At 53.4% G+C, this 24,013-nt stretch overlaps 1 protein-coding gene across 19 annotated transcripts in view; it reads left to right on the forward strand.

Annotated features, from left to right (window-relative positions):
* Positions 1-24,013, forward strand: part of ARAP1 (ArfGAP with RhoGAP domain, ankyrin repeat and PH domain 1) — a 219,474-nt gene that overhangs the window by 108,991 nt on the left and 86,470 nt on the right. For 17 of the 19 annotated variants that reach the window (XR_006285439.1, XR_006285436.1, XR_006285437.1 and 14 more), the window contains one exon: positions 19,390-19,538. Coding sequence is in view for 7 of the 19 variants with exons in the window: in XM_043527174.1 (XP_043383109.1) it covers positions 19,390-19,538 (149 nt within the window). In the remaining 12 variants the exon portion in view is untranslated. Of the gene's footprint in view, positions 1-618; positions 634-6,162; positions 6,306-19,389; positions 19,539-24,013 lie in introns of those variants that run through there. The other 2 variants (XR_006285457.1, XR_006285455.1) reach the window with 2 other exon arrangements.

Genomic DNA, 24,013 nt, shown 5'->3' on the forward strand with positions numbered 1-24,013 from the left:
ATAGGTTTCTCAGCCCACTGCAGCCACTGTCTTTCTAATGTTTCTGATGGGAGGGAGAAGGTGGTTGTAGGAGACTTAATGAATCTGATGTTTGTGAAGTGCCTTGGAAGGAAGATGCTGTAGAAACGCAAAGGGGCATTTATTATTAATAGGTGCTGGGCAGGGGCTGAGCTCCCATAGGGCCGGCTGCCTTGGACCCTGCCTCATTGTGTGTCTCTGGTCTCCTGGGGCTACATGCAGGGATGGCGATTTGTATGGGCCCCTGGTGCCCGGGCTCCAGCAAATTCAGGGCCCCAGGCGCCCAGTTCCACTAATGTTAAGGGCTGGGTCTCTCTGCTGGCCCCGCCTGCTGCCCCCATGTATCTCCCCCGAGCGTCCCCTGGCCCCGCATGCCTCCCCTGAGCGTCCTTACCTCACCTGCGCCCTGGCAGTGGGCGGCTGCTCTGTGCTGCACTCCCTCGCCGGTCGCTGCTGGCTAAGGGAGTGGTGCTGGTGGCAGGCTGACTGCTGAGCCGGCGGAGGGAGGAGGGGAGGAGGCGTAGTGGCACGACAGCCCCCCCCCCGCCCCCCCGGCAGGCGACTCTGAGGGGGCTTATCCTGTCTGGACCTCCTGAGCAGCAGCCTGGGGCTTGGGTGAGTGTCATACCAGGGGGGAGAGGGAGGAGAGTGGGGGCTCCTCCCCTGGAGCTCACTGCTGCCAGCGGGGAGAGGGCTGTGGGGAGTCCTCCTCTCTAGCCCCAGCCCCGCGGCTGCCTGCCGCCTGCACCCCCAGCCAGAGCCCTCACCCTGCCCCCACCCCAACCCTCTGCCCCAGCCCTGAGCCTGCACTGTGAACCCCTTATCCCCAGCCCCATTCTTTGCTTAGGAGTTGTCGTTTCTTTCCTTTGTTCTTTATATGTGGTTCTTAGGGGTGCATTGCTATGGGTGCTAGACTGTCTGACTTGCAGGCTTTGTCTGCACAGGGTTATTTTACACCAACATAGCTGCATTTGTGCAAGCTCCTAGTGTAGACAATCCATGCTCAGTTAACCATGACTTGTGCTGGTATAGTTTCTCTCAGTGTGAAACCCCAGTGTGGACAAGACCTTAATAAGGTGACCACTCCACTTTATCTAAAAAATTAGTTTTATAAAAACAAACCCTTAAGACCCACAGAAAAATGTTCCCTCTGTTATTCTTTTAAATTCGATTGAAAACACTGGTTTTACAGGAAGGACAAATTTCCATCAAGTGTTCGCAACCTGAATGTTACAGCACTGAGAACTTGGAAGCACCTTAATGGATTTTCATTGTCCAAGATAAGAGATGCGCAGATCGTGAGAGAGTCATAAATAGGTACAGAAACACCTGTTTACAATATCTGGCTTTCAGCCTGGCCATGTCCCCAATAACAGAGTTTCGCCTTTACCTCCCTGTGCAAATTAATGAAGATTTACCCTTTTAGATTCCTTTCATCTTGGTTATGAGGCTGAAATATTTGTATAATAGTTAAAAACACAAATCCAGTTAAATTAGCGTACATCCCCAGTCGTAATGCTCTGCACAGCCATGTCAGTAATCCAGTTCTGCCTGTTCTCCAGCCTGGTAGAGGAAAGGAATGTCTTAACCCTCATCCCCAGCCCCAACCCAGAGCCCACACTCCCAGCCAGAGCCCTCACCCCCCCGCACCTCACCCTCTGCCCCAGCCCTGAGCCCCCTCCTGCACTGTGAACTCCTCATCCCCGGCCCCATCCCGCAGCCTGAGCCCCTCCCACACCCCAAACCCCTCATCCCCAGCCCCCCCCAGAGCCTTCACCCCCAGCCAGAGCCCTCATCTCCCCACACCCCAACCCACTGCCCCAGCCCTGAGTCCCCTCATGCACTGTGAACCCCTCATCCCCAGCCCCACCCCGCAGCCCTCACCCCTGCACTCCAACCCTCTGCCCCCTCCCACACTCCAAACCCCTCAGCCCCACCCCATTAATTTTGTGTAATAATAATCAACAATGGAGAAATTCTTAATTACCCAGAGAAAAAGAACAAAAAGGTAATTGATCAAGTGGCGGCCTGAGTTCGACACCCAGCTTGCAAACTGAAGTTATACAAAAGAAAGATGTGCAATTCTAAAAGATAAGAAAAGGAGTTTTCGTCAGTCTTGGCTATCAAGATTTACAAGATTGGAGTACAATAGCGAATTGGACAGAGCTTTTTGCTTTTGTGGGTTATTGATCCAAGAGTGCTGGGTTGTTTCCGTATTCAAAAGAGTATTAATAAAGTTGATATTCTTAGATAAATAATTTTTTTCTTACAATACTGATATTGTGCAATATAGGGAAACTATTAAATGCGTACTGTTTCCAGTCCATTTTTACATTATTTTAAAAAATATATATCGGCTTACAAGGAAGGTGGGGGGTGCGGAGGGAGGCGGGAGGGGGGGCTTGGACCCGTTCTGGGCACCACCAAAAATTATACTCATGCTTCCATTCTCCTGTCTCCTGTCCTCCCCACCTCTCCGATAGGAGCAGCTTTCCTTTCTCTGTGAAGCAGAAAGTGTCTGGTCTATGGGGTTTTTTGGCTGCAGCATCACCATTAAAACAGCCTCCTGAAGGTCTTGTGAGCTGGCTGCCTGATGGTTTTTTTCACCTTTGCGGTGAGGGTGGGCCAGTAGATCTTGTGTCTGGGCTTGTAAATGTTCATGATGATTTGGCAGGGCTGCGTACAAGGGTAGCTGTGGGGTGATGGTCTCTCTTGGTGCCCCCCCAAGAAATTCACTCTGTTTACCCGTAAGAAGATTTGTTTTCCAGCTTGTCAGTGTCTCAGAATCCTGCCTCCTGGGCTCTCAAGCTGGGTAATTCCTGTCTCCTGCCTCACAACCGGGAATAGATATCCCGTGTTTGGGATTTCACCGCTGCCGACCCAGGAAGAATAGAATCCCGTTTGCTCTCTCGTGTCTCTGCCGGCTCTCCAGAGCGAAGGGGACCAGCCACTCAGCTGTGCCAGTGTAGCCGGCAGACGCGAGTCGGGGGGCTCAGAGGGGACCGATGTAAGAAGGGGCCGTTTCCACAGTCACATCTCTGACAATACCCACACTTTCTAGGCCTGCACTGGTGGTTGCAAATGCTTTGTCCCTACTCTGTGGTCCCTTGAGAGGAAGTCCATGTGGCTCGCTCCCCAGAGTCCATTGCCCCGCAGGCTGCAGCTGACGAGCTGCAGTCCCTGCTCTGTGTTAGCAGGAGCCAGACTTCTTCACAGTGATTCTGATTGATTTATTGCTTTCCCGCTCTACAAACCCAGCCAGTGGAAAGAAGATGGTGCTAAGGGTGGTCCGGATCCTGAGCGACTCAGCGTTTGCTCAGTCCTTCCTCGGCCCCAGCTCCCACTTCGCTGACGTAAGGTCGGGGTAAACAGGCTCTAGCCCTGGAAGAAGAGATGACCCTTGGACGGTGCCCCAACGGCCTGGGTGTTTGGGCTGTTTTGGATCAAAGGCGAGGAGCCCCTCCCGGAGAAGGCCCGGCCCACGTCCTCCTCTTTCTAAGCCAAGGAGGATCCAGCTAGAGCAACGTGGCTGGGCCTGGGGGAAGAAGGTCTCTAAGGAGGCAAGTCCCAGGCCCTTGAGAGTGGGACAAGGACATCCCTGGTGTACATACTTCGGTTGAAGTCAGCTGAGTTACACCAGAGCTGGATTTGGCCTCCTGCCTCTGGGTCAGAGAGCACTGTGCACTGCCTCTCGAATTCACCCCCATCAGTGGTGTTGCACCCACTTGTAGCAGGGATGGATTTGGCCCTGGCACCATTTGTTTAGGGCTTGATCCTTGGGTCACCTGGTGCCTTGCTCGCCAATAGCCCCTCTGGACTCAGTGGGACAACTGGTGGATAGGGTGCCGCAGGGGAGGGGGCGGGGTGGAAAGGGGCAAAGCCCCATCCCCCGCTCCTGGCACAGTTGGTAAAATGGGGGCCCGGGCTGGTGGGGCTGCTGCTCCTGCCTTAGAGGCAGCGCCGTGCCCAGCCGGCAGGTCTCCTGCCCCTGCCCATGGAGCAGTGGTTCTCAATCAGGGGTTCTGGGCGCCCGGGGGGCCATGAGCAGGTTTCAGGGGGTCTGCCAAGCAGGGCCAGGGTTAGACTCACTGGGGCCCCGGGCAGAAAGGCGAAGCCCCACACAACGGGGCTGAACCCCGGGGCCCTGAGCCCCACCACTTGGGGCTGAAGCCAAAGCCTGAGCAATGTAGCTCTGCGGGGGCCCCTGTGGTGTGGGGCCCCAGGCAATTGCCCTGCTTGCTACCCCCTAATGCCGTGGTTTTCAAACTTTTGTACCGGTGACCCCTTTCACATAGCAAGCCTCTGAGTGCAACCTCCGGCCCCCTTATAAATTAGAAACACTTTTTTTGTGTTTAACGCCATTATAAATGCTGGAGGCAAAGTGGGGTTTGGGGTGGAGGCTGACAGCTCACGACCCCCAATGTGATAACCTCGTGACCCCCCGAGGGCTCCCAACCCCCCAGTTTGAGAACCCCTGCTCTAACGCCAGCCCTGAGAAAACCAGCTGTTGGGCGCAGGGGGGCCGTGGAGTTTTTATTGCATGTCGGGGGGCCTCAGAAAGAAAAGTTTGGGAACCCCTGCCCTCGAGGACAGCAGCAGTGGAAGAGCTCAGGCTCCTACTGCTGCCGGCTGGCAGGGGCGTGCTGCCTCTGTGGGGCTCCCCACATGCTGCCTGTAGGGGAGGGGGGTTGCCGTGGAGCTGGCTCTGGGGATGCCGTGGGGGAGGGGGGTTGCCGTGGAGCTGGCTCTGGGGGTGCCGTGGGTGAGGGGGTTGCCGTGGAGCTGGCTCTGGGGATGCCGTGGGGGAGGGGGGTTGCCGTGGAGCTGGCTCTGGGGGTGCCGTGGGTGAGGGGGTTGCCGTGGAGCTGGCTCTGGGGGTGCCATGGGGGAGGGGAGTTGCCGTGGAGCTGGCTCTGGGGGTGCCTGTAGGGGAGGGGGGTTGCCGTGGAGCTGGCTCTGGGGGTGCCGTGGGGGAGGGGGGTTGCCGTGGAGCTGGCTCTGGGGGTGCCGTGGGGGAAGGGGGCTGCCGTGGAGCTGGCTCTGGGGGTGCCGTGGGGGAGGGGGGTTGCCGTGGAGCAGGCTCTGGGGGTGCCGTGGGGGAGGGGGGTTGCCGTGGAGCTGGCTCTGGGGGTGCCTGTAGGGGAGGGGGTTGCCGTGGAGCTGGCTCTGGGGGTGCCGTGGGGGAGGGGGGTTGCCGTGGAGCTGGCTCTGGGGGTGCCTGTAGGGGAGGGGGGTTGCCGTGGAGCTGGCTCTGGGGGTGCCGTGGGGGAGGGGGGTTGCCGTGGAGCTGGCTCTGGGGGTGCCTGTAGGGGAGGGGGTTGCCGTGGAGCTGGCTCTGGGGGTGCCGTGGGGGAGGGGGGTTGCCGTGGAGCTGGCTCTGGGGGTGCCGTGGGGGAGGGGGGTTGCCGTGGAGCTGGCTCTGGGGGTGCCTGTAGGGGAGGGGGTTGCCGTGGAGCTGGCTCTGGGGGTGCCTGTAGGGGAGGGGGGTTGCCGTGGAGCTGGCTCTGGGGGTGCCGTGGGGGAGGGGGTTGCCGTGGAGCTGGCTCTGGGGGTGCCGTGGGGGAGGGGGGCTGCCGTAGAGCTGGCTCTGGGGCTGCTGGTTCTGAGGAGGAGGCACCATGGTGGTGCCCTGGGGAATGGTGGTGCCACTGCCAGGGGTTTTTTACTGTGTTCCCTGTGCAGGCCCCACCCAGGAGCCTGATCTGCCCCCTCCATCTCCTCGTCGTACCCGGTCTGTCTGCTTCTCTTTTTGCAGTGCCTGGGTGCATCGCACTGCCCCTTCCCTCTTCCCCCTTCCCTCTGTATGCAAGCGCCTGGCTGTGTGCTTGTCTGCCCCATTAGCAAGCACTTCCTCTCGGCCCCCCACGTTTGCTGGGCTGAGGCTGGTAGCACGACCACGCTTCACCTCCTTCGAACCTAACCAGACTTCAACGTCAGCTTTACGAAGCCGAAATGTCGTTGCCCTGATATCAAAGCGTGATTCTGCAGGACTGACCTTTGCCCTTCTGCTGTGGTTTGCAGACACCCACCTCCCATTTCTGACCCCTTCCTTCCTTCCCCTGGGGCTTGCCGTTGAGCAGCCCACAGAGAAGGTGCTACATCTCATGCTTGTGGTCAGCTACTCCCATCAGCTGCTGAAGGCTGGGAGGCATTCAGCAACAAGGAGACTGCATTTCAACAGCTGCCAGGTGTCTTACACTCCCCGTGATGGCTAGCGGTAGAATTCAGGGCCTGGCTGAGGTCCAGCGCCTGCACCTCGGAGGGATTCAGGGAGGCTTTTGAGAGAGGTGAGTTAATGACTGGTGCTAATGCTGCTGGTCGTTGGACGTGGACTAAGGTGAGATCCTGGTCAGAGCGAGCCCACGCAGGGGACCTGAGACGCCGCAGGACACAGCTGGCTGACTTGATGGCCTAAGCTGGGCTGGCCGTGCCGCCTCCGCCTGGAGGGAGTATTATGGGTTGGAGGAGGGAAATAATCGATCTGGGAAAAAGCCCACTGGGCTGGGAGGAAGAGTCTATGGGGGAGGGAGGACGCAAATGAGAAGGAAGTGTCCCTTTCCCCTAGGAGACCCTGAGGATTTGGTGGTTCTAGGCTCCGGTGATGTAGTATTCTGCTGTTTATGGAGTAGGGAGAAGGTGAGCAATGGGCAAGCCGCAGAAGGTTGGGCGGGTTGGTTCAGATAAAGGTTTGGATTCTTCTCCAAGCCACTCTAAGAATCTGGCCCACAGAACAGCACCTTTCATCTGGGAGTGCTTCACTAACCCCATACAGACAGCACCCTGGGAGTCCAGCTGCCTCTAGGGTGGAGGGCAGCAGCTAGCCAGCCTGGGCGCAGTTCAGCGGTGGGAAAAAAGGGATGTTTTGGCCATGAGCAAGACATTAGCCAAGTGCCTGTGATTATGCTGACTTCGGGCAGCTGACCACAGCGGCACAGAGTTACTCTGTTAGCTCCGGTGGAAAAGGCTGGTACGTTCAGTGCTGAAGGCTCAGGACCATGGTGTTTGCATGCATATGTGGCCACAGCTTGTTATGCAAGGATGCTGAGGCCAACCTCCTAGTCTTACGAAAGGTGCTCTGCATGTCCAAGCAGCACAGCCAGAAGCTCAGGTTGGAAAGTCCCCACCTGTGGAAAGCTCCATGAAATTCACTGCAGCCACCTCCCAGAGCCGGAGGGCTGGAATGAGCCAGCCAGCCTCTTCAGCTGGGCTTCCAAGGAGCGAGAGTATTTTAAACCTGATGCTTAACCAACTACGCCATCCCCCTGGCTTGCCCCACTAAACCTTCCTTCCGGACAGTGACTGCAGGGTTCACAGCAGAACTTGTGATGTTTTTCTCCCTTTGACCTCGATGGCCTTCAGAGAAGCTGTGGCAGAAGAACTAGTCAGCCTGTACTGTGTTTAAAGGGACACTATCACAGAGCATAGACATAGCATCTCAACTGTCTGAGGACTGTTAGCGTCTAGTTAGGAATGCAGCCAGTACAGATAAATGCTTATCATTGATCTGTGATCCCTGCCAGCAGGTGCAGCTATGGAGAGGACAGGCCATTTTAAAAAAAAAGTCTGGAAACTTCTTAAAACCACTTTGAATATAATGCTGAATAAAAATGACATTCCCTGCATTGCAATTTACCGATTTCTGGATGAAAAGACCAGAGTTTGGAATTTCAGCCCTATTAATCTCCTGGCAAAACACCACGGAACCACTTGGCACCAGCCAACTCCACCTCTATTAACAATGACCTGTGGGAAGGAAATTATTTTAATTGGGTGTGTGGCCTTTGACGTGGTGCTTTTACCAGGCGTTATGTGAAACTCTAAGTCCAGATCTAGTCTTTTAAGGCAGAAGTTGCCAAATGAAGATTTAAAAACTCATCAACTAAAACACAATGCCTGTCCCCTGCAAACTAAGGCTATGTCTGCAAACAGCCTGCAGAAGCGAGCCTCCCAGCCCCGGCTGTCAAACTCCGGCTTCCGGGGCTTGCAGTGATGCTCTAAAAATATCTGTACAGACAGTGCCTTGAAGTTGCGGCATTGAAGTGTGGGGTGATCTTTGTGAATCTCACACGAGTGGTCTTGTAATGAAGCAACAGTCGCTCATTAGGATAAATTGTTTGCCTGGGGTAAAAACTCCTTCCCAGTCCCAGCCCAGTGATCCACTCCATTCTGCCTGTGGCACTTGGTCTGGCTCTTCTTGAAACAAACAGCAGTCCGTCCAGGGACATCAACGTGTGTTGGGTTTGGCCCTGGTGGCCAGGGCTGGAGTCCTGGTTCCACTGAAGTCAAACTGAGTTTTGCCATTGATTCAGTGTGCCCAGGCTTTCACCCCAGATTTTCACAAGTGCTCACCACCTATACGGACACCGATGGGCAGCCTGTCCCCAAATCCCAGGTTCCAGTGTGCCTCCAAAACCCAGTGTGCTTTCAATGTGCTGAGCACTTCTACTAATCTTTGGGGGCTGAGTTCATTAAGAACAGGGGAGCAACTAACCCTGAATATCCTGGTAAGAAATCTTGGGGTTTGCCAGTTGGAAAAGAACAATACCAGGAGGACAATAATAGTATTTGGTTTGAATTTACTAGGAGGGCATTGTGAATGTCCTTACTCGGTTGTCATTCAAGCAATATGCCGAGTGACATTATCTCCAGAGTGAGAATCACATATGAATTGAGTATAAAACTGCAGGCATTTGCCAGTGTTACTGACTTCTCCCAAGGTCAGAGTGTCTGTCCCCACTGGTACACAGAAGGCAGAACTTACTTAACCGTGGGAAGAGGAAGGCAAAGATAGAAATGATGATTTCTCCCTAGCCGCGGAGCAAGTGGAAAGTCTGGTGTAAATTCCACACTGGTGGGATCTTGTTTCTCCCCGTGTCAGAGCTTTGTGGAAGTGCATGGATCATAGGTCGTTATCTGGACAGGGGGATGGAGGCCTGCAGTTAAAATGACAGCCACCCTCAAGGGAGATAAGGAAATGGAGGAGTTCGTTTCTGACGAAAGATGGACAGAACGAGATAAGCCTGTGGTATCTCAGCTAATGATGACTAAGGGAGAATGCCTCTGTAAATTCAGTTTTATTGGCAGTGTAGTTTGACAAAGTCCATGGCAGCTGGTATGGCTGCACTTCATTGCTTAGACACTGTGGTGAGGCGTGCTCTGGAGACATATGGACAGGGAACAAGTAGGAATAGTAGGAGCAAAGGCAATTCTGTATGAGCCTCAGAATGCTTTGGACCAAGGCCTCCCTTAGGGGAATGGCAGGAATCTCCTGACCTGAACTGGACAAAGGAGCCCTGCTGCAGTAGAAGTTCCCAGAGCCTCCCACCGGAGTCTTTCCGCCTTAGCAGTCCTGAGCAGCTTTGCTGCAGTGCAGGGTCATGGCTCTGCAGATGAAGGCTGGGCGCTGTGGGGCAAAGGGGGGACACTGGGCTAGGAGTCAGGAGACCTGGGGTCTGTTCTCAGCTCTGCCATTGGCCTGCTGAGTGACCTTGGGCCAGTCATCTCCCTTCCTCGTGCCTCAGTTTCCTCTCCCACCCTTCGTCTTGTCTGTTTAGACTGTGAGCTCTTTGGATCTCTTGCTATGTGCGTGTACCAAGCCCCACACAACGGGGTCCTGATCTCAGTTGGGGTCTCTAGGCGCCACTGTCATGTAACTGAATGTAATAATGCTGCTGCGGTGGCACTGTGTGCAATGCGGAGAGCACTGGACCAATGTGCGCGTGTTGTGTGGACGTACAGGCTGTGATAGAGAGAGCGAGCCTGGAGCACTGGGCCTGGTGCGAGACCAGAGGCTGTGAACCGAAGTCAGGCCAAGTATCAAACGGATGCCCACAAGTTCACTGTCTGGTACATGAGCTTGGCAAAGTTGTTGCTAGCGTACTAGGCACTAGATAGTTACCTAAATATATTCCAGTCTAGTCCAAGATAAGATGGTTTGACAAACAATGAACAGGGATGTTTTGTCCAAGATATCAGGAACAAGGGGAGGTAACAAACAGGTGTCGTGAAATATGTACGGTGGTGCGTAAGTTGTGTATTCTAGCTGTTTGTCTCCGCCTATAAATGTCTCGACTTAACCCTTTGTGTGGCCGAGGGGACAGCAGAGACTCCTGCTGCTGCCTGAGCCACTTCTTGCCAAGGGGCACTCATGTCTTAGCGCATCTGTAACCACAGAGCCAGGGCGCTGGCATCCTAGGGCAATTAACCTGGCTGAGTGCCTTTGTCGTCCTTTATGAGACGCAGCGAGGTCTGCCGAATGAGCTGGCTGCCTTATTTGCTGTTAATAATAATAACGTTGGGGCTCCACGGGCTGAGGCAATGACATTCCAGCCTTCAGCACTTGACAGCATGGGGGAGTACCACTGAAGTCTGCTGAACCAGCTCTCTGCACAGAGCTGGACAGCACACGGCGCAAACCCACATACGCAAGCCACCCGGCAACACAGTCCCACGCCGTTCTCTTGTGGCTTTCCTTTCTTTCCCCAGATGTAGGGCAGGGCCATGAGCCTGGAGGGGAGGAACATATGCATCCCTGGGGCCAGGCCCCACACCCGATGGCAAGGGGGCAGCCTCCACCTCATCCTGCTCCCCTGCATTCCATGGAAGATTTGCTGGCTAGGGCTCGTTATTCAGGAGTGCAGGAATCCAAGCCTGCCCTGTGGGAGCCCACGCAGCACAGAGGAGATCAGCAAAGCACCCAGTCATGTGTCTCGCTCCTACACCTCAGTCCCTCCGGTAGGGGACGCAACAAGGAGAATAGAGGAGGCTAGATCCCAAGGCAGGAGGAAATCCCCATCTGCTCAGCCCCCCGGGCAGCTCGGTCTGTGGCATCCCTGAGCTGCAGATGTCACTTCTTCTGTAGTGCAGTCGCAGCGGTGGGGGTTGATTGGTAATTGGGTGGGGTTAGGTGGCATGTGGCGTTTGTATGTCTTACAGCCAGGTTGCCTTATTTCTGTGTTATCTGTTGTCTGTCCCAGTGCCCAGGGGCCCCAAGGATACCCCTTGTAGGGTGACCAGATAGCAAGGATGAAAAATCGGGACAGGGCGTGGGCGGTAATTGGCACCCATATAAGACAAAGCCCCAAATATCGGGACTGTCCCTATAAAATCGGGACATCTGGTCACCCTAACCCTTCATTAGTTTTGCCTGCCATGTGCTTTGTTTCACTGGTAGCGGATGCGGGCATTACAGACGCCTATGGACAGATTTTCCCCTATTTGCACCCCAGAAATAAGTGGCCAGATTTCCCTAAGAGCTCAGCCTGTTGGGTGAACACGGGGTGTGGCGCTCTTGTGAAATCCTACCCATAAGGGGTCTCAGTGGAAGCGGCTAGGTGCTCAGCACTTGCAATCCTGTCCCATCGAACGGGACTGAGTACATTGTACACAGGGGTGTCTCCTCGGGATGCACCGGGCCCTGGGCTGGGTTCTGAGCAGGTATGGAATGGGAGAGTGATTATTTTCTTTTAACCTTTAAATCTAGTGCATCCAGTGCTCCAAGTGCCGGCCTGTGAGCCTGGCGCTCCTCCATTCGAATCAGACATTGGCGCAGACTTTCTCTGAAACTCTGGGCAAGCCACTTGATCGCCCCCGGCCTCAGTTTCCCCAGTGTTAAAATGGGGATGATGGCGCTGGCAGGGGTTTGAGGAGGGTTAATTAGCTGGTGTTCATCTGGTGATTTGAGGACGTGATGCTTTGTGGAGCCCCCCCGCTCTGCGGCTATGGCACACAGTTGGGCAGTCCTGGTTCCATCCCGCAAAGGAGGGTGGGGGCACACTTACCCCCTAGCCTGTCCACTGCAGTCAGCTCTGCCTTTAACTCGGTGCTGGGCTCAGCACCCCCGGATTCACTAAGCCCTTGCTTTGCCGGAGGACAGCAGCGACGGGGTCCTAGTGGTGCAGAGAGCGGCTCCGTTGCTTTGGGGGTGAGGGGCTCTTTGCAGCGCTCGTCCTGAACTGCAGGGCAACGTGCCCCCGGGGCTCTGCTCTGCCTTCTGCACCAACTGTCTTGCCAGTCTGTGGATGTTTGTGGGCTTGTTTCTATAGAAATGGCTGCGAAGAAATGAGGTCACACCGTCCGGTCTGATTATTCCCCCAGACCTCCTCCCACCCACTCCCGCACCAACTAAACAGAGCTACCAAGTCTGCTCTGCGGTATGTGCTGAGCAGGTGTGAACCGGAGAGAGAGGCCCTGCGCCAAACCCCAGCACTGGACACCCCAGGACTCTGTGGCAGCTTGGATCTGGATCCGCTCTGGGTCGGGCCCATGTGTGTAGCCCTGACTGAAAGGTGCTGGACGGTCCTTCTCACAGCTGCCCCATCAGAGTCCCTACATGTCCCTGCTGTCTGTATGGGCATGTCACTGGTATCCCAGCGCCTCTGAAATGCCCCAGACCAGTCAGCCCAAATGCTGAAGCCAGACATCCCGAGTCCAGCCAATTGTTAAATGGAGTGGGGATATGAATGCTGGATGCAGAGCCATGAGAGCAGAGGCATCGGGCCTGGCTTGTAGGGCATCTTCCCTTCACAAGGTTGACAGACCAGGGCTTTCTAAAGTGACTAGTGATCTGGGATGTCCAACTCAGGACACCTTCAAGGGGCCCGATTCTCAGAAAGGGCTGAGCACCTGCCTTCTGGATCTTGCCCTGACAGGGGGAGGACTGAGCCCTCTAGATGCTCTCTAACTATTCCGACTGGTAAACACTTACAAAGGGTGTGTCATGTCCCCATCTACTGCCTGGGCTACACAGAGGATAGCAGCCTACTACTGCTGCCAGCCAATGGAGTTATTCCTTTCATTTCAGTAATAGAAGTTCATGATGTTCTCCCACTTTTCCTATTCTCGCTACAGACGCCATATAAACTGCAGGGCCTCAGGATTTCCATACAGCTGTTGGAACCCAGAAGCAATTAGCTTAATAGATTTATACTCCCCCCCCCCCCCCCCCCCCCCGGTAAATTATGAACCTAAAAGTGACGGCCCTGGCTGCGGCTCCGTTCCCAAGCTGCAGCCACAGCCTTGGCCCCCTTACCCCTGTCTGCGTCCCCCTCTCCCCCGGAGCCATGGCCCCACTCCTGACCCCAGCTCTGACCCCGAAAAGTTTGGGGACCATTGACGTATGCATGGTGATATAGTTGTTAATGACACAATCACATCCAATTTTTCACACTGGACCCCAGGCCTCATTCAGTGCATAGGACGCGTCTGCACCGGGGCTGAATCGGTTGTGTAGTGAAGGAGGCTGTTGTCTGTAGGATCCCTGTCTCATTTGCTGCAGGAGTTTGACAATGTCTAGTGAATGAGGCAGGGGCTGCAGGAAGAGAATGGGTGGACCTGTGGCCAAGGAAATTGAATGTTGCCCTGGAGAACTGGATTCTCTGCTTGCTTCTGTCGGAACTCCTGCTTGATGCTGGATAAATCACTGAAACCACAGTGCTCAGAGTTGGCCACTAATTGTGTCTTCCTCATTTTCTGGCTTCCCAACCTACGACACCGGGGAACAGATTTGAAGAAGCGCTGAGCACTCACAGCTGCAACTCATGTTGACTGGAGCTGAGCTCTGGGCATATAATGTGCCATAAAAATGCTAAGAGAGATGAGGTGTGTGAGATAATCTCTTTTATTGGACCAATTTCTGTTGGTGAGTGCTCTGAAAAATCAGGGTCTAAGTGTCTCAAATTAGTTGTCACTGTTGATAATTGTAGCCTTAATCTCTCTCTGCCTCAGCTCCCCATCTGTAAACTAGGTATAAGAATATCCCCTGCACAGAGATAAATCCATGAATGTTTGTGATGCTGTCACGGAGTCCCTGGGCGATGCTTTGGAACTGCTCCCTACGACGCCAGTCAGGACTCTGGGGAAGTCTCCCCTCTGGGAGCAGACTGTCTGCAGGACACAGCTCACACAGCTTCCACTTTCCTGGGTCTGACCTCGGAGCATTCAGCACCCTCTGCCCCTCCGTGCACTTCCCACAGAGAGTCCGCCCAGGTGGGCTCCCTGGGAAGCCAGGGGGCCCTGCACCCCAACTCCGCAGTCAGACGGGACTCTCAGCCAGCCAGTAAAACAGAGGTTTATTAGACGACAGGAACATGGTCTAAAACAGAGCTTGTAGGTACAGAGAACAGGACCCCTCTGCCGGGTCCATTTTGGGGGGCAGTGAACCAGACAACCACATCTGCACTTCACTCCTCCTCCCCAGCCAGCCCCAAACTGAAACTCTCTCCAGTTCCTCCTCCTCTGGACTTTGTCCCTTTCCTGGGCCAGGAGGTCACCTGATTCCTTTGTTCTCCAACCCCTTTAGCTCTCACCTTGCAGGGGGGAAGAGCCCAGGCCATCAGTTGCCAGGAAACAGGGTGTCGGCCATTCTCTGTGTCCAGACCCCTGCACACACCTGCCCCCTAGGACTCTGCAATGATCATACACCCTTACCCCACCACCTAGATACTTAAGAACTACACAGGGGAAACTGAGGCACCCCCACAGTATTCAGAGGAAACATTAAGAACAGTCCTGCTTCGTGACAGACGCACTCAAACACGACGGGGAGAGCACCATAGAAACGCCCAGCAGGAAATTAATCATTCTGTAGGCCATGTAGGATTTGGATGGCGTGTGGTAAATACAGCCTGGGCCATGTATTGAATGAGAAGGATAAAAAGAAATGCTGAATAACTACTCATTCGCTGAAGGAGGTGGCAGTCCTGTGGAAAATATAGTGTGGGAACTTGTAAATAAAGCCCATATCATAATGCACAAGGGGGCTGAAATAAGGTTGCACGGGCAACTTTAATGCTGGTGTTCCATTACTTCTAAGTGTTTGACTGTGCAACCTGAATTTTGGATGTAATTAGTACTTGTTAGTATGGCTAGACTCTGCACACCCATGCTGAGAGACACTCCCGCCCTGCTGAAGAGCTTACGGTCTAAATAGACAAGAGCAACAAAGGGTGGGAGAAGGAAGCGGCATTAGCCCCACTTGACTGATGGGGCACTTGGCCCACAGAGGTTAAGTTGCTTGGCCAAGGTCATCCAAGGGACCTGTCTGAGTACTGGGAGTTGCACCTGGATGTTCTAAGTCCCCGGCCAGGGCCCTAACCACCAAGCCATCCTCCTTCCTGTGACATGTCATTATTGGTTTGTCCTTTAGACCAGGCCCTGTGGGGTGCTAGATACTTTCGAGACATTTGGAAAAGGAGGAGTTCACAGGCACTGGGGCTTCTCCTGGGAGATATTCCACAGCCGCCTCCGGATTGGGAAGCTTTCCACAAAAACAAAGGAAAACAGACTCAGATCTCTTATTTTTGTGCCCAAGGAAACTTCCCCTCTTTCCTGTCCTCAGAAAATCTTTACTGTAAACATTCTGTGCATTGCCCATCTGGTGGTGCTTGTTTGGGAGGCGGGAAATGACTGAAAAGTAGCAACGGGGAGGCAGCTGTGGCTGAATTCTAGTTCTAGTTTCCTAGAGGTTCGGAGTTCAATGCAACCGAAGAGAAAGTTGCTGGGAAAGAGTGTCTCTTTGGGGCTTGTTGCATGCCCTCGGCCAGATTTTCGGAGGTGCTGAGCACCTGTCACCCCAAACGACTTCAGCTTTGCTCTGCACCTCTGCAATTCAGGCCGTGGGTGGCTCTGTCTTTCCACTATATTTTTTGTTCATTTGCCCAAGAGAACCTGAATTGCTCACTACCAATCATAAATCATTGTCCTCACATAGCAGCTTTCAGCTGAGAATCTCCAAAGATTCGTCATTTAATTCTCCCCCCAAGAGATGGGTAAATGGCACTATCCATATTTTGCAGATGGTGAACAAGGAAGTACCTCTTCCTATAACACAAGAACCAGGGGTCACCCAATGAAATGGACAGGCAGGAGGTCTAAAACAAACCAGAGGAAGTATTTCTTCACACAACGCACAGTCAACCTGTGGAACTCATTGCCAGGGGATGTTGTGAAGGCCAAAACTGTAACTGCGTTCAAAAAAGAACTAGAGAAGTTCTTGGAGGCTAGGTCCATCAATGGCTATTAGCTAAGATGGTCAGGGATGAAAACCCTGTGCTCTGGGTGTCCCTAAGCCTCTGACTGCCAGGAGCTGGGACTGGACAACAGGGGATGGCTCACTCGAAATTGCCCTGCTCTGTTCATTCCCTCTGAAGCATCTGGCACCGGACACTGTCAGAAGATAGGATACTGGCCTAGGTGGACCATGGGTCTGACCCAGCATGGCCATTCTGATGTTCTTATGTAGAAGCTGAGTCATGGGGAGGATGAGGCCAACATTTTTGAGTTGGGTGCCTAAAACCAGGCCCCTGAATTCATCTGTAGGCACCTAAATACAAATGGCCTGTTTCTCAGAGGTGCTGGGTGCCTGCTGTTCCTGCTGATTCCAGTGGGGAGTTGTTGGAGCTGAGCACTTTGGAAAATACAGCCACTGATGTAGGGACCAATCTAAGGATTTGGATGTCTGTCATTAGGCACCTGAGGATGAAAATGCTCACGTTCATGGCTTGCCCGAAGTCCCACGGAATCAGGAAGACATTCCTGACCCCTGAACTGTAGCCTCGTGGAAGGCCACGCTCCTGTTAAATAGCAGGCAGGAAGAGGAGGTTGCGTATTTGGGATGCCATTTTAAGAACTTACTGTCTGGACCCAGCACTTGCTTTTGCGACCCAGTGGTGTCCTTCCTCCGACACATCTGGCACATCTGCCCTGCTGGGGGGACGTACCACACCAGGGTTAGTTTGCTCACCGAGGCAGGTAAGAATTCCCTTTGAACCTGGCTGTGGCAGCTTGTCCAAAATACCCATCAGCCTCCCCAAATCACTAGCTCTCCACTGTTTGCTGTCTCACTGGTAACCATTTTCTGTCTAATTGCTGTTGGTGTAAACGCTGTTAGGACAAGGGGCTCTGCCCCCCCTTAGAACGGGGTTGGGGGGGAGGGATTTTCATCAAAACAGTTTTGTGTTGGGAAATGCCGTTTAGCCAAAACCAAATTTTGTGTGAAATCATATCAAATTTTGTTCTGACAGCAATTGGAAATAAAAGTTTCCACTTTTTTGGAATGAAACCTTCTGGTGTTTTTTGTTAACAAACAAAATGACTGTTTTGAAATTTACTTTCTTTGATACAAAAATAAGTAAAAAAAGGGTCAAAACTGAAATAAAACATTGAGAATTTATCATAGCAAAACATTTCAATTGACCCCAAAACCAATTTTTTTCCACCCAGAATTTCACTTTGCAAAAAATTTGGGAATTCTGGCTGTGTCTGTGTGTGTGTGTGTGTGTGTGTGTGAGAGAGAAAGAGAAGTCCATTTTTTAACCAGCTGTGGTCTCCCGCAGCAGCTCCACCATTGGCGGTGAGCAGAGGGGTCTCAGGTGCTCGTTGACACAATAGCTGTGTATATTTTCGCGTGGTGCGTGCCCAGCTCGGGTGGGGCGTGGGCGGTGCAGGATTGGGTTTGTGTCAGTACTGAATGACATGCTTGCTCAAGGAAGGGCCCTGGAACATTGCGGGATGGCACATGAGACTGACTGAGAGCGCTAAGGTAGGAAGCCGCTACCCAGGACCTCTCATGACAGGGTGACCTGCCTAGTGGATGGGGGTGGGGCGGTAGATGTGATATATCTGGATTTTGGCAAGGCCTTTGACACAAGCCCACATGACATTCCCATGGGCAAACTAGGGAAATATTGTCTAGGTAAAATTACTAAAAGATGACTGCACACCTGGATGAAAGACCATATTCACAGAGTACTTATCAATGATTTGGGAGGGTGTATCTGCGGGGGCGAGGGGGTGTCATAGGGGTTTGTCCTGGGTCCAGTGCAATTCAATGTGTTTATTAATGACATGGATAATGGAGTGGAGGGGAAGCTTGTAAAATTTGTATATGATACCAAGCTGGGAGGGGTTGCCAGCACTTGAGAGGACAGGGTTAGAATTCAAGATGACCGTGGACATTAGAGAATAGGTCTGCAATCAAAAAGAGAAAATTCAATAAAGACACATGCAAAGTACATCACCTAGGAAGGAAAAATCAAACGCGTAATTACAAACTGGGGCATAACTGGATGGGAGGTAGGCCTGCTGAAAAGGATCTGGGGGCTATCATGAATCAGAAGTTGACTGTCAGTTGATAATGTGATGCAGTTACAAAAAGGGCTAAACTCATTCTGGGGTGAATTAACAGGTTTATTGTACGTAAGACCCAGGAGGTAATTGTCCTGCTGTACTCGGCCCTGGAAAGATGTGGACAAATTGGAGAGAGTCCAGAGGAGAGCAGCAAAAATGATCAGAGGTTTAGAGAACCTGAGCTGGGAGGGAAGGTTAAAAAACCTGGGCGTGTTTAGTTTTGAGGAAAGAAGACCGAGGGGGCACCTGAGTCTCCAAATCTGTGAAGGGCCGTTCTAAAGAGACGGGGATCGATTGTTCCCCATGTCCACTGAAGGTCGGACTAGCAGCAATGGGCTTAATCTGCAGCCAGGGAGATTTAGGTCAGATATGATGAAGTGAGCTGTAGCTCACGAAACCTCATGCTCAAATAAATTGGTTAGTCTCTAAGGTGCCACAAGTACTCCTTTTCTTTTTGCAAATACAGACTAACACGGCTGTTACTCTGAAACCAGGAAAAACTTTCTAACTCTCAGGATAGTTAAGCTCTGGAATAGGCTTCCAAGGGAGGTTGTGGAATCCCCGTCACTGGAGGTTTTTAAGACCAGGTTGGACAAACCCCTGTCAGGGCCGGTCTAGGTTTGCTTGGCCCTGCCTCAGCGCAGGGGGAGAGACTTGAGGACCTCTTGAGGGCCCGTCATTTCTGTGATAGGACAGCAGGTCAGGTCCACGGGAAGTGCAGGGTGGCAGTGGCACCTAGTTCTGGGCAGCTCCTTACTCACGCTGCAGCGTTCGTGCTGTCCCAGGGCGTTGTGCTGAATGTGGTATTTGAAGGGCTTTTGGTGGTCGTCCGTCATCCGTGGGGGTGGGTTTTTGATGGCGGTTAGCGGTGGGGACAGGGACAATCCCAGCTGTCTGCAATTTGGCTGTTAAATATTCTTTTCCCTTGAGGTGTGTTGGAAGTCTGTGCCGGGAGGTGACCCGTGGTGACCGCATGGCGATGCCTCAGTAATACGGTCTGCTGAACCCACCTGACCACTTGGCTCTTGCACCATGTGAAGGCCCTGATTCTAATCCCCATTATCCCAGTGCAAACCCAGTGTCGCTCCTTCCACTTCAGTGGAGTGAGTCCGGGTGTCCGCTGGCATCAATGAGATCAGGGTCTGGCCCTCGATTTTTAAGGCAGGCGTGCAGGGAAGGGAAGGAGGGGGGATTCGTAGAAGGCTTGTGACCCTGTTAACGTGGGATCTTTCTTTTTCTTTGCAGCTTTCCTGCTAGAGAGGAATCCCAAGCCCCTGAGCCGGTGCCTATTGTCCCACCCCCTCTGCCTCCTATCCTTCCCCCTGTGAAACCACAACAACAGAGCCCCCTGATACTGCCTTCCAGACCCGTCGACCTCTTCCTGCCGGAGTTCGGTGAGTGTGTGTCAGGGTCAACCCGCCCCTTCTCGAGCTTTATGTTAGTGCAATGAACGGGGCTTCCCGAAACAGCCTTTGGGCCTTGGGTAGTTTGTCCCTCCGTCCATCCATCCCACTCGTTGCAGCAGTGTCACAGGTTTGCCTGGGTTGACCCTGGGGATTTTCATGGGTTGCAAGATCAGGTTTTGGGTGCCAGGAATCCCGACACGGTCACGGGACTCGACAATGGGGGGGGCTCTCACATCACGTAGCGATGGTCCTGAAGCAGGCCTGTCCAGTCACCACGTGGCGATCCCCTTCTAGCATCTCTCAGCGCAGCACCAGGGTTTCGATGGCCTAAAATCACGCAGAGGATTTTATCCCAGTGCACAGGCTTAAAAGAGGGCCAGCAAAACAATGTGCCACCAGGAGAGCCGATGAGAGGAAAGGGAATAATTTTTATTGAGCATCATCTGCTAAATGATCCCAGAGCATCCAGTAATTGGATTCAGCTTTGCTGGCTGGCTGAGCCTTAAGCATTGCTGCTCCCAGCTTCCTTCCAGGGGCTTCTGTGACCCAAGAACCAGTTAGTGCCAAGTGTTGGAGGGACACAGAGGGGCTGCTGAGAGTTACAGGAATCTCCTGGGCCTGGCATGTATGTTCCCGTTCAGCAAAGAATGTCGTGGCGTCTCAGATAAAAGCCAGTGTCACCCTGGTCGTCAGTGTCACGGAGACATGCCAGTAAGGATGTGACGCAAGGAGTTAGGTATCTGCGCTGAGAATTGTGTTCCTACGCTCTGTGCCTGGGGACGGGTCACTAGCGAAGGGGAAAGCAGGTTGTCTGTCAGGGAAGAAATGCTTATCCGGTTGTTTATGTGTAAATTCAGTATTGTGTCGTTCATAGAATCATAGAATATCAGGGTTGGAAGTGACCCCAGGAGGTCATCTAGTCCAACCCCCTGCTCAAAGCAGGACCAATCCCCAATCAAATCATCCCAGCCAGGGCTTTGTCAAGCCTGACCTTAAAAACTTCCAAGGAAGGAGATTCTACCACCTCCCTAGGTAACGCATTCCAGTGTTTCACCACTCTCCTAGTGAAAAAGTTTTTCCTAATATCCAACCTAAACCTCCCCCACTGCACAGTGGGTCTGCTGCTGCTGGTCGGAACCAAATGCTACTGAAGGGTTGTAAAAACTTCAGAGAGAGACCAGTCATCGAAAAAGTAAACTGCGGGGGGGGGACCCTATCTTGAATTGCACATCAGATGTTTGCTCTAGTATGTTTGGGGGACAAAGGAGACACCTTGTCATCCTTTACCGAGGAAGCAAACGGCCAGCGAGTTGGCTTCATGAAAGAGGAAGTCTCAGACAAACTTGACTGAAAATGCTGGTGAAAATGCTAGAGAGAAGCTGCTTTAGACAGGCAGGTAACCTGTTAGGTAGGTTTCGTTTCTAGAAAACATGTTATGATTTTATTTCATATGAAACAATTTGTTTCCACCGTCCTTACTCGCAATCCCTTGTATCTCTCTTTATGGATAATAAACGTATTCTTGTTTTCACTATGCATCTAGCTCAGGGCTGTGGTGTGGAGCAAAGTGCGAGTCCCGGGTTGAATCTTACAAGCTGGCGCGTCCTGTTCCTTTGGGAACAGCCGGCCTGGTAGTTCTGTGAGTGTCCAGTGAGAAGGGGCTGGGCACTGCAGGGAACGCTCCGAGGCCGCAGGCGTTGGCGTGTGCCATTCACTGCCCGGTGCAGAGAGGGCAAGGCCTGCGGAGACCTGGCGGGCAGGGCTTGTGCTGCCAGAAGCTGGTAGTTTCAGGGAGCTGACCCATGACAGGCACAGACAAGATGCCTTCGCACTCAGGGCAAGTGGTGGTGAGGTGCCTCACATCCCTGGGCTCCCCTGAGGAGCGTCACAGCTACTTTAGACTAGGAGAGCAGAGCAATTTTCATCCGCAGCCGCTGAGCAAAGCTGGATGAGAGAGACAGGCCTGGGGACCAATCAGCAAGAGGCATTGACAGCTTTGCTGTGGCCTTGCATACCTGCCATCCAGGGCTGCCCTATGGACCAGGGTCAGGCCCACAGGTAACCTGAGCGGAGGGAAAGCTGGAGTGGGAACCAGCAGCAAAGCGGTTAAATCTCAAAGTAAAGGGGAGGAAATACTGCTCACTGGGGCTAAAACTCCGGACTCCTGGGTTCTATTCCCTGCTGTGCCACTGACTCACTGTGTGGCCTTGGGCAACTCTCTCAATTTCTGTGGGCCTCAGTTTTCTCCTACGTAAAACAGGGGTTGTGATACTTCCCTTCCTCTCTAGGGCCACATCAGCCCTTAGTTCATGAAGCCGAATGAGGCCTAATTAGTTAAACTCTCTGCGAATTAGTTAAGCTCTGGGTTTGCACTGGGATAATGGGGATTATCATTAAATTCATAGGCCTGCCTCGCACCAGCTGTGTAGCGTTCGGGGTGTGCCGGGGGGCAGTTTAGTCTTTTGCTGCTTTGGAAACCCTCTGGTACTAGAGCGGAGAGGGGTCTCAGCTGTGGGGCCTAGAAAGGGGCTTCTTTATTGAGGCTGCTGGACACACCCAGGTCTTCTGGCTCCCATACTGACAGACGGAGGCTATGCTGCCCTGTGTGGCTGCACAGGGTCTCCCTACATCCTGGCCTGGAGTGAGCAGTCATGGAAGCAAAGGCTCAGAACGCTGCATGCTGCAGAGGAAATATGGCAGCAGCTGTAACTGGGTATCCGTGCCTCTTCTGCATTGCCAAAGGAGGAAAGACGAAGGAGACTGGTCGTAGTTCTCTCCCGAAACCGGGCGTCCCAACAAACTCCTACCCCAGGAGAAGAGGCAGCTGGTTCTCTGTGTGCATATAAAGCAGGGGTGGGCAAACTTTTTGGCACGAGGGCCATATCGGCGTTGTGAAACTGTAGGAGGGCCGGGTAGGGAAGGCTGTGCCCCCGAAACAGCCTGGCCCCTGCCCCCTATCCGCCCCCTCCCACTTCCTGCCCCCTGACTGCCCCCCTCAGAACCCCCGACCCATCCAACTCCCCCTGCTCCTTGTCCCCGACCGCCCCCTCCTGGGACCCCACCCCCTATCCAACCCTCCTGCTCCCTGTCCCCTGACTGCCCCGACCCCTATCCACACCCCTGCCCCCTGACAGGCTCTCTGGGACTCCCATGCCTATCCAACCGCCCCTGTCCCCTAACCCCCCGCCCAGAACCTCCGCCCCATCCAACCGCTCCCTGCCCCCTGACTGCCCCCCAGGACCTCCTGCCCCTTATCTAACCCCCCCTTCCCGCTTCCCACCCCATTACCATGCTGCTCAGAGTGGTAGGACTGGCTTATTGGAAAGCTTGGGAGGTGGGCGGACGCAAGTCATGCTATCCGCACGGCGGCATAGCTCCAGGGGAGGGGCTGGGGGCTAGCCTCCCCAGCTGGGAGCTCAAGGGCTGGGCCGGATGTGGCCCGTGGGCCGTAGTTTGCCCACCTCTGACATAAAGTCACGGAGACATTCAGTTTCCATATCACCTTTCACCCCAGAGTGCTTTATAGTCTGCCTGTACTGGGATCACTCACCAAGCACTGAAATGCAGCCACCTCTGGGGTGGGAAGCATCAGCCACTCTGCAATAGCTGCACGGGTAGCAGCGTAAGATAACCACGCGAATATGTACCTTGAGCCCCAGGCAGGATTGTGCCTGGGTGACTAGCCTGTGCCACCGCCATGGCCCAGCGGCTACCCTGCTGTTTTGATCTCTGTCAAACCTAGCTCGGGTAGGCGGACTTGTGCTGCACTCACACCTCGCATTGCTATGTAGACTCATCTGAGGAGGGGTAATTAAGGGGGGTTCCTCCTATGAAACCGACAGGGAGGCTGGAGCCATTGCATGCTCTGGAATTTGGCACATACGCCCCTGCTCGGCAAAGACAGCCACGGGCTCTTTCAGGACCGCAGGTGGTCAGGGCTTTGTTTTTACAGCTCATTTGTTCAAATGCTTGAATCTAAATAGTGCTTCCTGCCTTGGGTGTTCCAAAAAGAAATAAATCAGGGAGCTCTCTTCCAGCCTCGAGTATCCCAAGGTCCCAGGAGAAATTCCCCGCCTTCAGAGGCTGGGGTACTGGGAGACACAGTCTTACCAAGTTTCAGAGTAACAGCCGTGTTAGTCTGTATTCGCAAAAAGAAAAGGAGAACTTGTGGCACCTTAGAGACTAACCAATTTATTTGAGCATAAGCTTTCGTGAGCTACAGCTCATTTCATCGGATGCATACTGTGGAAAGTGTAGAAGATCTTTTTATACACACAAAGCATGAAAAAATACCTCCCCCCACCCCACTCTCCTGCTAATAATAGTTTATCTAAAGTGACCACTCTCCTTACAAAGTGTATGATAATCAAGGTGGGCCATTTCCAGCACAAATCCAGGGTTTAACAAGAACGTCTGGGGGCGGGGGGGGGGGGGGGCAGGGGTAGGAAAAAACAAGGGGAAAT

Source organism: Chelonia mydas, chromosome 1, assembly GCF_015237465.2.
Source record: "Chelonia mydas isolate rCheMyd1 chromosome 1, rCheMyd1.pri.v2, whole genome shotgun sequence".
NCBI classification, from domain to species: Eukaryota; Metazoa; Chordata; order Testudines; family Cheloniidae; genus Chelonia; species Chelonia mydas.